Genomic DNA, 15,882 nt, shown 5'->3' with positions numbered 1-15,882 from the left:
TCCATATTAAAAAAAAATCCACCTGGATGGGCTGGTTTTGGGAAAACAGATTTTGGGATAACTGTACACTCCATGAGACTTGTTTACTTTTCTCTAGGTGTGGTGTGTTTCAATTTTTAAAAAACTGCAATGTTGTAAAGAGGGAGGAGAGATGGGTACTACTGGAGGGCAGTCTGTCAGACTTATTAACATGTAAGGCATGTGTCCCCCCACAGTCCAGCAATGCTTATTCTTGACATCTAACCTAGAGAAACACTCATCACCAGGACACAAGGGCAAGACCAAGATCAGACTGCTCATTTCAGCACTGTTTGTAAGAATAAAAACTGGGAACATAAACATTCATCCAGGGCAGAAACGGTTCCGGAAATGATGGTACATCCACCCCGTGGAACGCTACCCAGTTGCTGAGAAGAGTGAGATAGGCCGGTATGTGCTAACAGAGGAAGTCAGAACATATATTGCTGCATGGGGGAAGGGACAAGATGCAGGATAAAATCCAAACAGAAAACAGTACTATATATTTCTATAGTACATATTGTGTACGTGCAATTTATACATGGATATACAGTACATTGCTGATTGCAACCCCATATGACAGTAGAACAGACCGTAGACAGGGTTTTCTAGGCTGCAATTTTTACAGGAAGGAGCCCTGGTGGTACAGTGGTTAAGCACTAGGCTGTTAACCAACAGGCCAGGAGTTTGAACCCACCAGTCACTCCGTGGGAGAAAGATGTGGCAATCTGCTTCTGTAAAGATTACAGCTTTGGAAACCGTATGGGGCAGCTCTACTCTGTCCTGTAGCGTCGCTATGAGTCAGAATCAACTCGGCAGCAATGGTTTTGAGTTTTTGGTTTTTAATCTTTATGGAAGCAGATTGCCAGGTCTCCTCTCCTGCAAAATAGCTGGTGGGTTTTAACCACCAACCTTTCAGTTAGCAGCCAAGTACTTAGCCGCTGTGCCACCAGGGCCCTTATCCAGATAAACACGTATGTAAATGCTGAGAAAACAGTGTAGAAGAACACACATCAAGCTGGTAACAGAGCTTTCACTTTGGAGGAGGAGACTAAAATGGGAGGCCAGGGATGTCATTACAGGCAACTTTTACCTCAACTGTAATGTGCTTGAATATTTACGTGAATGTAATCATTTGGATATTTCAAATTAATTGTTTCAAATGCTTAAAAGTCATGATATAATTATAATTTGCATGACCAGTGAGATCAATGCTTTTTAAACAGTACTCTCATCACCTGAAGGAACTAGGTAGGCCTTCGTATACTCCCTTTCCGACTTTTGCTTCTGGGCACAATGGAGTCAACAGGGGCCAGATTTACCCTCCCACCTTAGACAACTGGAAAATACACAGGACAATGGTTTTCAGACAGTGGACAACATGCAGCTCAGGACAGTGATCCCTCAGAGAAGGGAAGCAAATGAGGTGAGCCCTATGACAGCCTGACTTGTTGTCTAAAGAAAAGTCCCCAGGCTGTAACACAGAGAGGGGGAACCAAAACAGCCCAGTGATCTCCAAGTTGAGGAGACAAGAGTTGAGAATTCAGTGAAGTCAAGGCAGTTAGAATTCACAGAGCAGAACCCCAGAGAGAGGAGAGCTGAACAGAGAGTGCTCTGAAGATCTGTAGACGGTTCCCACAAGTCTTCAGCCGAGTACTGATCAAATGCGTACATGTAAGGAAACTACCTGAAACTAGGGAAAAAACAGGCAAAAGGAACAGGAGGAAGAGTTCTCAAAAATAGTTCATGTTCCCCACAGACAGAGTCAAGAAAGCTTGTAATACACAGGCACCGGGTTAAGTACCCAAAAGTGGGCCCAATTAGCCCTAGACTGAAGGCCGTGACAATCCCACCTAACAAAGCTTAAATTCAAGCCTTGAAAGGATCAAACTACTTCCAAATAACTACATCCCAGAACAATGTCAAAATCATTTAAGAGAAAAATAAAAAGCAAAACATTTAACACCTAACAGAAAATTTTCAAAGTATGGTATCAAATAAAAAATTATCCAGCATGCAAACAAGCAGGAAAATGTGACCCATAATGAAGGCCCAGAAACGACATATATAACAGAATTAGTAGACAAGCACATTCATTAAAAGTTATTATAAATGTACTTCATATGTTCAAAAGGGAGCCCTGGTGGCGCAGTTGTTAACAGCTCAGCTGCTAGCCAAAAGGTGGGCAGTTCTACTCTACAGGGTCTCTATGAGTCAGAATCGACTTAATGGCAACAGGTTTGGTTTGGTTTTTTTGGTTTTTTTTCCTATGTTCAAGAGGGATAGGAAACCATGCACATGTTAAGGAGAGACATATTAAGATATAAAAAAGACCCAAATAAAACTTGTAGGGATGAAAAATATCTACAACAAAAAATATACTGGATAGGATTAACAACAGATTACACATTGCAGAAGAAAGATTCATTGAAAGACAAAGCAAAAGAAACTATCCAAAATAAAGCATAGGAGAAAATAAGAATGAAAAAAAATGAATGAAGCCTCCATGAGCTGGAGTCCCAGGATGGAGTGGGAGAGAGACAGAGACAGAGAGTGAGTGTGAGAGAGTGTGTGTGTGTGTGAGAGAGAGTGTGTGTGTAAGACAGAGCGAGAGAGAACATATTTGAAGAAATATCAGCTGAAAAATATCCAAATTTGAAGAAATCTATAAATCCACAGATCCAAGAAGCTCAACAAACCCCAAGTTGAAGAAACAAAGTATACCAAGATATATCACAATCAGGTTTCTCTTACTCCCTTTTCACCAGAGAGTAAGTTCGAATAAGCTCTTTGTTCATTCAATTCCTAACACAGCCAACCTGACACATCCAATGTTTTAAGATATTCTGTCAGAAGAGAAGAGCATTAAGTACCGTACCTTTCCTCTCTCCACTTCTTTCGTTGTCATGACAATCACTCGGGAGTTCTCCCGGAACACCATCCGCCAGAAGTCGTTCACCGTGTTTTGCAGGCAGCCTTGGGTGGCAATGTAACTCTTCTTGGGTTTTGAATTGTTGCACTTGGTTTCAAATTCAGGCTAGAAATATAGGAAGAAAAATTCCTTCAAACATTTCAAAGTTGCTTTTGGGACACAAGGAAGGGCGGCTTACGATACAAAAATAGGCGAGCATTGTACAGTCGGAAAAGATTGTGAAAAACAGAGTTTACCATTATAATATTTGCATTGATATAATCTGAAACAGGCTCGTTGGGATCGCCATCGTGTAGGACAACCCTGGTGTGATCAACTGGAAGAGAGAGAGACTACAGTCATAGAAGTACACCACTTCAGGGAAAATCAGTTCAAACCAGTTAATCCTCAGCCTCTCCCAAATTCTGTTTACTGCACGCTAAAATCACATAAAAAATTAAAATCCAAATGACCAAACAAGAAGCTGAACATGATGCCTCCATGATACTTTAAGAAGAATAAAGCACTGAATAAGTCAGTTAACAGCACTGCACCAACGTCAACTTCCTGACTTTGATAATGTTTTGATTACGTAAGATATTATGATTGGGGGAAGCTGGGTGAAGGGTACACAGAAATTCTCTGTACTATTTTTGTAACTTCTTGTGAGTCGAAAATCATTTCTAAATAAATTGTTAAAAAGAAGAACAAAATTTCTAAACAAATTGTTAAAAAGAAGAACAAAACACAAATAAAATGACATAATGTCTGAAATTCGCTTTAAAATAATCTGGGGAAAGGGGGGAAGTAGATCAGAGTATAGATGAGTCAATAATTGTTGAAACTTGAGTAACGGGGGCGTACCCACCAAGACCCACTGCCACCGAGTCAATTCCGACTCATAGCAACCCCATAGAACAGAGTAGAGCTGCCCGATAGAGTTTCCAAGGAGTGCCTGGCAGATATTGAACGGCTGACGACCTCTTGGTTAGCAGCCGTAGCACTTAACCACTACACCACCAGGGTTCTTAATACTATTCTATACACTTTTACCTATCTTTAAAAATTTCTATAATAAAAAGTCTTAAAAGTTTTAAGCAGAATGAAATACAGTATCTGTAGTGGTTTTAAAGATATGTCTGCAAATTTTTTGCTATTTTTTCCCTCAAAAGTTAAGAGTTTAATTCTCCTCTCGAGGGTGGGCTGGATTCAGTGACTCCCTGCTAACAAATAGAACGCGGTTAAAGGATATCATTCATGCTTGGTAGAGTAGAGGGACAGCGAAAAAGAGGAAGACCCTCAACCAGGTTGACTGACACAGTGGCTGCAACAATGGGCTCAAGTTAACAATGACTGTGAGGATAGTTCAGAACCAGACAGTGTATCACTCTGTTGTACGTAGGGTCACCACGAGTCGGAAATGACTCGACGGCACCTAACAAGAACAACAGAAGTCACTTCCAAAATCAAGTGACAAAAAGACTGCAGCTTCTGTCTTGGGTGTGCACACCCACTCGCTCTCTTTCTCTCGGAGCAAGTGCTCTGAGGGAGCTAGTGAGGCAACCCATTTGCGAAGAAACAGAGCCCTGCCAACAACCGAGTGAGCCGGGTTCCAACCCTTCCCCAGTCGAACCTCCAAAGAACCACAGTTCCAGCTGACATGCTGACTGCAGCCTCGTAAGAGACCCTGAGCCAGAACCACTCACCTAAGCGCCGCCTGAATTCCAGACCCACAGAAATTGTGATAATAAATATTTGTTGTTTTAAGCTGCTACATTTTCAGGTAATTTGTTGCACAGCAATAGATGGCTAATATGGTATCTAACTAAGAGACAAGCAACCTAGAAGACAAAAATTCTGATAGTATTGACTGACCAAATTCTATACACAAGTGCATTATTGGTGTAAGAATCTAAGTGCTCAACCTAGGCAACATATTTCACAATGGGACTTAGCAATATAGTTGTCTATCTTAACAGAATACTGCTCCTTTGCCTCAGATGCCCCACCTTTAAAGACATGAGATGTTAATTAGGGGAAACATCTGCTTGGAATCTTTAAGGGGGTAGGAGAAGCAATATCCTATAACACACTGCACACTATTGTTTCTTTCATCTTTTCCTACATCCCTACATCTTATGAATGAGTACCATTAGACCCCCTGAGTGGAAGTGAAAACCTACATATAAAAAGGAAGAGGCTTCTCCCAGGTTGTTGGGACCACACTGTGGCTCCAACTGCTTCTCTACAAATTCGTTGTTGCCGCCCCCCCCTTAGCATTATGTCTCTCCCTCCTCCCATTCTCACCTAATGAGTTACAAATACACATACAGAAGTGATATGTGTAGACCATCATGTATATATACATATGTGTGTGGCAAAAGAAGAGCCTTGGTGATGCAGTAGCTAAGCGCTTGGGGGCTAACCGAAAGTTTGGCAGTTCGAACTCAGCAGCTGCTCTGCAAGAGAGAGATGTGGGAGCCTGCTTCCGTAAAGATTTACAGCCTTGGAAACTCTATGGGGCAGTTCTACTCAGATCTATAGGGTCACTATGAGTCAGAATCAACTCGATGGCAATGGGTTTGGTTTATTTTTTTTTGCAGACATTCACACGGCATGGGTTTACACGAACTGATGGAATGGATGGCTCTGATCTTATAAGACATTAGAGCATAATGCTCTTCAAATCTGATCATACACGCCAACAACAAAAAGCTTTTGCACGCTGAAATATATACACGTTATGTACGCATTGCCCATTCACTGTCATGGGTCTGCGGAGAAGGGCACATGGCCCCCAGAAAAAGTTATGGGGGTACTGGGATCAAAAATCACTGAGCAGGATACTGATACTTACAAGGCAGGATGTTTTTATATCTATTTTTGTTTTTATTTTCTTGCCTTTGGCCCTCTTTGCGGCTGTAGAGAAGTTTGCACTCCTGTTGTTGCAGTGTCTAGGAGAAACAAAAGTAAATACGATCCTGTGTCAAAAGCTTAAAAAAGAGAAAGGAAAAAGCCCTGGCTCAGCATTTGCCACAAGGAATTCATCCTAGTAGATGTTCAGAGCTGTATGCAGTAGTTACAAGGATGTTCACCTTAACAGTGTTGACAGTGCCAGTACGTTAGAGACAACGTAAATGTCCAACGGGGAAGGACTGCCTAAATCAAACTATCACTCATTCATACAAAGGAATGCTCTACAGCCATGTAAAAAGATGTCCTAGGAGAATATTTAATGCCTTGGAAAGATGCTCACAACTAAGTGTTGAGTGGAAAAAAAAAAGGTCAAACTTTCAGAACTCTATGCTGTAAACCATGTTTGCAATCATCTATGTATGTAAGAAACGGCAGAAGGGTATACACCAAAGAAGTGACGGTGATTTTTTTTTTTTCAGAGCAGTGGGATTATGAAGGATTTTTCTTCCTTCTCTTTATTACCTGTTTTTTTTTTTTTTTTTTTCCTAAATTTCCTACAAGGAATAAATAGAATATTTATTTAAAAAAAAATTTTTAAGTAACCGTTATTTTACAAATGAAAGTCAACAAATATCGGTATAGAATATACAAATAAGAGATGTGACCCGTGTTTTTGAGGAGTTTACAGTCTGCTTGCTTTTACTGTTGACTTATTCAGAGCAAACAACAGTTTCCCAGTTTGGACACTGGAGGACAGTGGGAGGTGTTTTTGGTGCCACTGGATCGTGGGATCCAGGCAAGGCTTTCGAGTCCTCCTAGACCAAAAACCCATGTCAGTGCCACAGACAGAGACCCATGTCTGAGTCGACACGCACACACACACACACACTATGCCCTCCCCTGGCAAAACCTGACCAGAAGTCAATGTGTGGAAGAGCACGCCTGGGCTCCTGAAGCAAGCAGCCAGAAAGGCATCTTGGTAGGGAAAGGAGGTAAGGAGCAAGATCCAGGAAAGAAGAGATTCTTGACCAGACAGCTACAGACAGGACTGCCCCCAAAGGAAGAAGGGGTTTGGGCAAGTCGAGAGAAGGGCCAGCTGCAGAGTCAGACAGGAAGGTGGACAACGAGCCAGGCTGAAGTATATTCACAGGGAGGTTTCATTTTGAAAATTACAAAAGTACCTCTTCAAGGGATCACTAGTCTCAAGCGAGCCTGATTTTTAAGCTGAATCAATAATGGGAAATCAAAATAGGCAAATCAAGAAAGTGAAAGGTAGCCTAAAAAAAACATATATATATACACACACACACACACACACATAAAATGCCAAAATGGCTACCCCTTAAAGATTTCTACAAGGAGAGACAGAGTCAATATTTCACACAACATGGCAGCCCTGTTACGTTTCCTTTTCATTTATCTGAATTTCACAGACAGACAAAAACGTCAGGATTTTAAATTGGTTTAACTATCAGTTTCAAAACACAATGTTCAGCCTTGACACAGAGTTTGTAACAAAAGTGTTTAGCTAGCAGAAACCTGGAACAATAGCAAAATACAACTTATGTAGAGCTCTGACAGTGAAGTTAAAAAATGATCAAATTAAAAACTGATCTCTGATTAAGTCATTAAAGCCGTGTGCCTTCTCAGAGCTGGTGTTTCCTCTGCACTGTGAGCCAGTCTTACCCAACCAATCTGCTGTGTTAAGAGGAAGGTTCAGTCTTGGATCTGAGACAGGTCATTATGGTGAGGTTCAAAATGAAGTTCAAACGCTACGAACTGAATCATTCACTTAAAAATCAACCAAGTGAATAGAAACAACAACAATAAAGAGTTCTATGGGTTTTTTTTGGTTTGTTTTGTTGGCTAGGAAATAATTCGCTTCTTGATTTAAAACAAACTTGGCAGCAAAGCCTTCAGGCCTTCACTGATGAACCAAACTTTCCCTGATGCTTCACTTGTGGTGGGCACGTGGCCAGCACTATCTATACCAAAGGCAAGTCAAATCCTGTCAGATTTGCCAATTTAATTATCCTTCAATGGCTTCCTCTGCCTTCAAGATCAAGTCCAAGCATTTCAGTACCACACAGGAGCTAATGGGTCCTGCCTTCGAGGCCTGGCTCTGACCTCAGCCCTCTGCTTCCCTGCAGGCCACGGAACAGAGTAATAGCTGAAGTCAGGCGGCCCTGAGCCGGAATCCGACCCTGCTCTTTGTTATTAGCTTATAGCCTTGGCCAAGTTACTTAACCTGCCTGTGGCTCAGTTTCCTCAAATGTAAAAGAGGGATAATCCTAATACCTACCTCACAGGGTTGGTGCCAGGATTAAAGGAGATACAGGTAAAGTATGTCACAATGCGTGGAATATGGCTTTGTGTGTAGGAGAGGCTGGCATTTGCTATAAAATTTTAATTGTTACATGAGCTCTATGCTCTGACTACTCCAAGTGTGGTCTGCAGAGCAGCAGCGTCACCTGGGAGCTGATTAGAAACTCAGAGGCTCAGGTCCCACCCCAGACCTACTGGATCAGAATCTGCATACTAGCAACATCCCCAAGACACCCCAACTCACACTGAAGCTCAAGAAGCACTCTCTCTACTCCAGCCATACTAAAATATGCTCAAAGGTCTTGAATTCACCATATTTCTTCATGCCTACATACTATTCCCTCTGCCTAGAGTTCCTTTTACTGGCCTTGCTCACCTAGTGACTAAAAAAACTAAATCCATTGCCGTCAAGTTGATTCTGACTTATAGCGACCCTACAGGACAGAGTAGAACTGCCCCATAGGGTTTCCAAGGAGTGGCTGGTAGACTCAAACTGCTGACCTTTTGGTTAGCAGCCAGGCTCTTAAGCACTGCGCCACCAGGGCTCCAGTGACTAGTAAGTTTTATATATTCTTTAGACCCATCTCAAATACTTCCTTCCTCTGAGAAGCATTTCCTGACCCACTCAGTGTGAAGCAGTACTGAGCCCACTGTCCCTAGTACCTTCCTCTATGGGTACACTGGTCACAATGAACCCCAGAGTTCTGGCCCAGGGAAATCCTCCATAACCATGGCATTTGGCTGGGCCATTCACTCAGGTCTGCCAGAAGCTTCCTTTATCCTGCTTGAAATTCCTAATGGCCTCTTCCTTGTGGATATGAGGCTTGAACAGTTCACAGTCTCTGAGCCCAGGAGCTTCCACAAAGGAGTGGCCCAGAGCTTTCCAGAGCTGTGCCCCAGGCTCAGTCGGGCGCTGGCTGGCAGCTGTCATGGATTAATAATGACTAACAGTGCATCTCTCCTCCCAGTTCCTTCCTTAGTGCCCATTAGCCTAATCTGCGCCTGGAGCCCAAGTTGTCTCAACACATTTCATTTCACACAGAGGAAGGCTGACATCCATCTAGAGTCAGAATGAAAATAAAAAGAACCGAGAAGTGGTGACTCTCCGTGCTCTGCCCATAGAAACTCCCCAACTACCCCCTGCCCCTGGGATCATCAACTATCATCTGCTAAGGGATGCTTCCCACCTGGCACCAGGCTGATGGTTCAAAGAGCCAGAAGAATAGCCCACAGCCCCTGGCCTGGAGGAGGTTACCATCTTGTCGTGGTGATCTTCTGAACCTCCCTCTCGCCAGCAGACCCTGGGGTACAAAAAGCTGCTAATGCCCCATCAGGATGAATGTCACTGTGTCTCCATCCCATTCTCCATGGGCCTTGACAGCAAAAGGATGATGCAGAGCTGGGCAGACGATGCAAGATGCCTAATTTTCTCGAGTAATACAACCTAATCTATGAGCCCTCAAAAAGGACCAGGGCTTAAATGCTAACAAGCGGCCATCTAAGATGCATCAATTGGTCTCAACCCACCTGGATCAAAGGAGAATGAAGAACACCAAGGTCACACGACAACTATGAGCCCAAGAGACAGAAAGGGCCACATGAACCAGAGACTTACATCATCCTGAGACCAGAAGAACTAGATGGTGTCCGGCCACAACTGATGACTGCCCTGACAGGGAGCACAACAGAGAACCCCTGAGGGAGCAGGAGATCAGTGGGATGCAGACCCCAAATTCTCATAAAAAGACCACACTTAATGGTCTGACTGAGACTAGAGGAATCCCGGCGGTCATGGTCCCCAAACCTTCTGTTGGCCCAGGTCAGGAACCATTCCCAAAGACAACTCATCAGACATGGAAGGGACTGGACAATGGGTTGGAGACAGATGTCGATGAAGAGTGAGCTACTTGTATCAGGTGGACACTTGAGACTGTGTTGGCATCTCCTGTCTGGAGGGGAGATGGGAGGGTAGAGAGGGTTAGAAACTGGCAAAATTGTTACGAAAGGAGAGACCGGAAGGGCTGACTCATTAGGGGGAGAGTAAGTGGGAGTATGGAGTAAGGTGTATATTAAGCTTATACGTGACAGACTGACTTGATTTGTAAACGTTCACTTAAAGCTCAATAAAAATTATTAAAAAAAAAAAAAAAGGACCAGGGGCACCCAGGAATATGGAGGGACTGCTGGAAATGCTGGTCACCAGAAGGTCCCAACTGATCACCAAGCACTTATAAAGCACCACGAGGGACTAAACCAACACAAGCAATGGTCCCCTTCCAGGTGCTTATTGTAAACTGAATGCATGAGTCAAATCGGACCTAGAGCCAAAGGGATTGTATCAAACTATAACCCTTAAAGGGCACCAACAGAAAGTTAACCCTCCGATCTATGTTACACATTTAGGAGTGACTGCACTGCTAACACTGTGGAGGGGATAATCTTTCACTGTGCGGAACCATCCCTACATTTATGGCCATTCAACATCCCTGCTCCCCATCCCCCGGCCCCCTGCTGGTCTAAATGCTAAGTCACTGTGACCCAATAACAGAAAAGACCACCGCAAGATTCTAAGGTCCTCTGAGTGAAGATCGCCGGGCCTGGCTCTCGACTATAATCTCGTGAATGAAAGTTAAGGCACAGGGTCAAGGACAGAGGCAGGCAGTGTAGGAATCGGGAGGGCCAGGATCCCCAGGCACCATGACCATGACCATGACCTAGTGGCCATTTCTCTGCACTGCTCTGAGGAGCAGGGCCACATCACTGCAGGAGAAAAAAAAAAAAATAATGCCACTGACCATGAAGGCCAGACCAAGATGTACGATTACAGGCAGTCCCGGGGTTACAGACATCTGATCCTACTTGCCCTTTAATGTTACGTAAATTTGCCTTCACTGAAAGGACTGAACCAACCCCTACTGCCAACAAATTCTTCATTGCAGTCACCTTCGCTGAAGAATGTGCAGCTTTTAAATCCCTTGCACTAAAGTGAGGCTAAGCGAGAACCGTATGAGCCTTAGGAAGGGATCTCATTTGGAGCCCAGGGACTGCCTGTACTTTACTTTTAGAAACAAACCTCCAAGGATGGATGTATTGGGTGGGATGGCAGAGGGGATGGAGATGGAGCAAATAAGATTTGCAATAAGTGTTCAAGCTAGTTGTTAAAGGGAGTTCATCATACTATTCTCTCTACTTTGGGGGATGTTTGAAAATTCCAATAAAATAGTTTTAAAAAAAGAAATTAATAAAAATGTAAAAGTTCCTCCTAACAGTATCACGCCCCACTCATGGCTTTCGCCTCCTGAAGGAGAGAAAGGAGGCTGAGAAAGGCTGTCAGGCAGATGGTTGCGCTGGTTTCGATGCCATGAATAATTATTAAGACAGCGGTAACCGCCTGGGCAGGCTCCCAAACCAGGCCTCTAGCTGGTCTGAATGGACTTCTGTTTTCCTTTGGCATCTGTCCTCTCTGCGGAGGAACACTGCAATTTTTAACTCAGTTCTCTTCTCTGCGAACTCTGCAGCATTACCCGGCACCACAGACGAGTGACAGCACCCACTTCCTGACACCACGCAGCACGGCCTGTCACCACGTCTCTGCAGTAGACTGGGGCAGTGCTTCCTGAACGAGTCCATCCAGGAAATGAAGGGGCAGCTGGAAACTCTGATCACCATTTGCTTTTGTGAGCTGCCATCGAGTTGGCCCCCAACTCATAGCAACCCCATGTACAACAGGATCAGACCGTTACGCTCCACAGGGTTTTCATTGGCTGATTTTTGAAAAGAGATCACCAGGGCTTTCTTTTTAGTCCGTCTTAGTCTAGAAGCTCCACTGAAACCTGTTTAGCATCATAGCAACAGGCAAGCCTCCAGTGACAGACAGGCGTGTTGCCCAGGAACTGAACCAAGATCTCTCACACAAAAGTGAAGAATTCTACCACTGAACAAGCAGTCCCCGGGTTACAAAAAAGATCCATTCCTGAGGTGCACATGGTTCTCACTTAGCCTTACTTTAGTGCAAGAAAAGGCTGGAATAGTGCCCCGCCTACACACCAAAGAAGGTCCCAATTGACCGATAAGCACCTACAAAGCACCATGACAGATTAAAGCAACATAAGATATGGTTTCCTTCCAGGTGCTTGTTGTGAGCCAACTCACATCCTTTCCTCCAACAAGGTGAAATATAAGCAGGAAAGCAAATTAAAAAGACATGGCCCCTGGAGAGCAAGTTCTGAGATACGAAACAGCAGCAAACGGTATCTATAATTAAGTGTGTAATTAATGATGTGGTATGGAATTTGGGAGTGAGATCCATGAAAAGTAAGTGAAGGAGGTTTCTGGGAGGAGTTGAGACTTGATGCAGGCAAAGGATTTAGATGGATACTAGTAAGAAAGGAAGGCACCCCAGTAACTGAAGAGGCCAGCAAGTTTGTGGGAGGCTGAAGGAGTCCAGAAGCTATGAGCTAGGAAGTGGTGGGAAATGGATTAGAAGGAGAGAGAAAGAAATGGCGCAGGGCCTTGAAAGTTGGGCAGAAGACTCTCAATGGTTAAGTGAAAGGAAGCGTGCTGTGGTAAAGACTTAGAGTCAGAAGTCCTGCAAGTTCCAACCTTGGCCAACCGTCTTCCAGTCACACACCTGGGGTTTCCATTTCTTTGTCTTCAAAATGGAGGTCTGAACAGGTGTCCTGTACTGCTGAAAATCCTGTGCCTCTTAAAGGGAACAGGGAGCCACTGAAGGTTTTTGAGCAGAAAAGTGAACTGAGAAATACTGAGAACAGATGAAGGTGAATGGAGAGGCAAGAGGCAGAAAGGCCAGAGCAAAAGAGCGGCTCATGTCTTCTGAGGTGATGAGGGCCTGAACCCAGGCATCAGGCTAGATACCAGTCTCTGCCGCTAGCCACCTGAGTGGTCCTGGACAACGACCTTCATCTCTCAGAGCATCTATTTCCTTGTCTCTAGAAACGGGGATAACTCCTTCTACCTTGTAAGATCTGGGGATGCAATGAGATGACTTTATGAAAGTCCCTAGTCCAACATGCAGCACAAAACAGACAATCGATGCTAGTTTCCATCTCTGATGGTTAATTTTATGTGCCAACTTGGCTAGGCTATGGTGCCCAGTTGTTTGGTCAAATACTAGGCTAGCTGCTGGTATGAAGTAGGTACACATGATGAAATCAGTTGGCCTTAAGTAAAGCAGATTATGCTGCATGATGTGGGTGGGCCTCATCCAATCAGATGAAGGCCCTCAGAGCAAGAGGGGAGTTTTCCCTAGATTGTATTCTGCCTCCAGACTATAAATAGACATCTTGCCATTGGTGTCCTCTGAAAGTATCGTTTCACTATATTGGAAGTCATACTACAAGGTTAAAGAAGGAGGGAACTGAGAAGAAACGAAGGCCACAGCACAGGTCCATTCAGTGACGAGGATACAAGGACAATGGCAGGTACAGAAAGTAGCAAAGTCAACTAAAGGCAAAGGGGAAAGGCTCGGCAGAGATGTTAAAGAACATAAAAACACCTCAGTTCTTAACATTTTCTATACAAACGTCAAGCAGCTTCTGCAAATAAAAACGACCCTAAGGAGAAAATGTTACCACTGTAGGGAAAAGAACAAAAGAAAGAGATGGCCGCTGTAAAAGAAATATTCCCGAGGAAACCAGGGAATGTCTCAGAGTGGAACATTCAGCTTGTGGATAAAACCCCTAATGGCTAAAACACTCTGCCCACAGGAAGGCAGCGGCTTTTTGGTTAAGCAACTCCGAGCACAGGCCTAGGATGGAAAGTCCTGGTTCCAGCTCAAGCTTACATTGCTGGGGCATTTTTAAGTATTAGGTTGGAGGTTTGTGGGGGCCGTTGTTCACTGTGGTGTTGCTTAGTCACAGGGGAAGATTTCCGCTAGAGATCACCAACAAGACTTATTATTCTAGACACAGCTTTGGGGTGCCGTGAAAGGCTTGTTTCCATAGAACTTAACCATCTCAAGAGAGAATTTATAGCTCCCCTAAGGAGGACGTAATCACTTTAAAGAAATCAAAATGGGCTGTGGGTCTGAAGATAGGTACTAGCTTCTCCTAGAGACATGGAGGTTAGCAGAGCTGCTGGTCGATCTAGGACGTCTGTCATGCTGTCGGTGGCATGACTGCAATGCCTGTGCAAACTGGAAACAGCTTCAGACCATTACAGAGAAGAGAGGCTTGTGTAACAGAAGGAGGCTGGGCTTTTTCTTTAAAAAAAAAAAAAAAATCAAATTACCCAGGAAAACAAGTTCTAAAGGACTAGGAAAAAACTCCAGTTTAATAGTTTTTGTTGCTGTTTTTCTTAATCAGAAACAGAAGGTTCAAAAACCAAAACCTTTTCTGAAATTCAGCACTGCAAACCTGAATTAGATCCTCTCAGGCATGTGGGTACAGGATCTCAAAGACTAAAATGCATACCCACCAAGCTTCAACTAGGGCTCCAAATGAAAATAAACTGTATGATAGCGTCATAGATTGAATTGTGACCCCCCAAAATATCTGTCAGCTTGGCTAGGTCATCATTTCCTTGTATGACTGTCTGATTGTCTACCATTTTATCTTCTGATGTGATTTCCCTATGTGTTGTAAATCCTATCATATGATGTAATAAGATGGATTACTGGCAGTTATACTGATGAGATCTAAAAGATTAGATGGTGTCTAAAACCAATCTCTTTTGAGATTAAAAAAAAAAGAGAGAAGCCAGCAGAGAGACACAGGAACCTCATCCCACCAAGAAAGCAGTGCTGGGAGCAGTATGTATCCTTTGGACCTGAGGTCCCTGCACTAAGATGCTCCCAGACCAAGGGAAGACTGATGACAAAGACCTTCCTCCAGAGCTGACAAAGAGAGACTCCCCTGGAGCCGGCACCCTGAATGCAGACTTCTAGCCTACTAGACTGTGAGAGCATAAACTTCTGTGTTAAAACCACCCACTTGTAATATTTCTGTTATAGCAGCACTAGATGACTAAGACAGATAGTAAAGCAGAATATTACAAAGCAAGGCCTGGAACATTCCTCTACACTTTTTTACCATCAGAAAGCTGTTCTTCATTGAGTGTAGAGCACTCCCATTTTATGTTACCCACAGCCTTGGCAATCCTACAGGACAGTTCTACTCCATCCTATAGGGTTGCTATGAGTCAGAATCGACTCGACTGCAGTGGGTTTGGTTTTTTTTGGTTACTTTATTTTTCTCCTCAACACTCACACCATCTCACATATTGAGTATTTATTTACCTGCTCCTTGGTTTACTATCTATCTCCCCAATTGACTATAAGCCCCATAAAGACAAAGACTTTGACTCGCTCACTGCTGCATCCCCAGAGCCAAAAACAGAACCTGGCATACAGTCTGTGTTCAATAAATATCTGCTGGGTGAATGACAGAACAAGTCATTGGCACCATCGGCATCTATTGATTGTGACAGATATTATTGGGATGTCTGCCCAACTCCTTCCTCCTCACCTCTGAGAACTATTCTTCCCCCAGACAAGGTGATCTCTGGAGACAGATTTGTTGTATGTGATCTCTGGACCCAGGATGGATGGCATCCAAGCCAATGAGAATTTCTCTGAAACTTTGGTACAAAGACTGAAAGCTGCTGGTTTAAATACCTGAAAGGGGCTAGAAGTAAGGTTTGTGAGTTAAGGAGCAGAGCAATCAGTCTGAAAAAAAAGCAGAATGAAGCAGGTT

General features: G+C 43.7%; 1 protein-coding gene across 2 annotated transcripts in view; it reads right to left on the bottom strand.

The window, feature by feature from the left end:
* Positions 1 to 15,882, bottom strand: part of PTPN11 (protein tyrosine phosphatase non-receptor type 11) — a 69,518-nt gene that overhangs the window by 20,926 nt on the left and 32,710 nt on the right. For both annotated transcript variants that reach the window (XM_049865590.1, XM_049865592.1), the window contains exons 7-9: positions 5,787 to 5,883; positions 3,187 to 3,266; positions 2,897 to 3,055 (exon numbers count right to left, since the gene is read on the bottom strand). In XM_049865590.1, coding sequence (XP_049721547.1) covers positions 2,897 to 3,055; positions 3,187 to 3,266; positions 5,787 to 5,883 — 336 coding nt within the window. The remainder of the gene's footprint in view (positions 1 to 2,896; positions 3,056 to 3,186; positions 3,267 to 5,786; positions 5,884 to 15,882) is intronic.

The sequence above is a fragment of the Elephas maximus genome, chromosome 22 (genome assembly GCF_024166365.1).
Source record: "Elephas maximus indicus isolate mEleMax1 chromosome 22, mEleMax1 primary haplotype, whole genome shotgun sequence".
Taxonomy (NCBI): domain Eukaryota; kingdom Metazoa; phylum Chordata; class Mammalia; order Proboscidea; family Elephantidae; genus Elephas; species Elephas maximus.
This window is presented reverse-complemented; position numbering and strand designations above follow the sequence as displayed.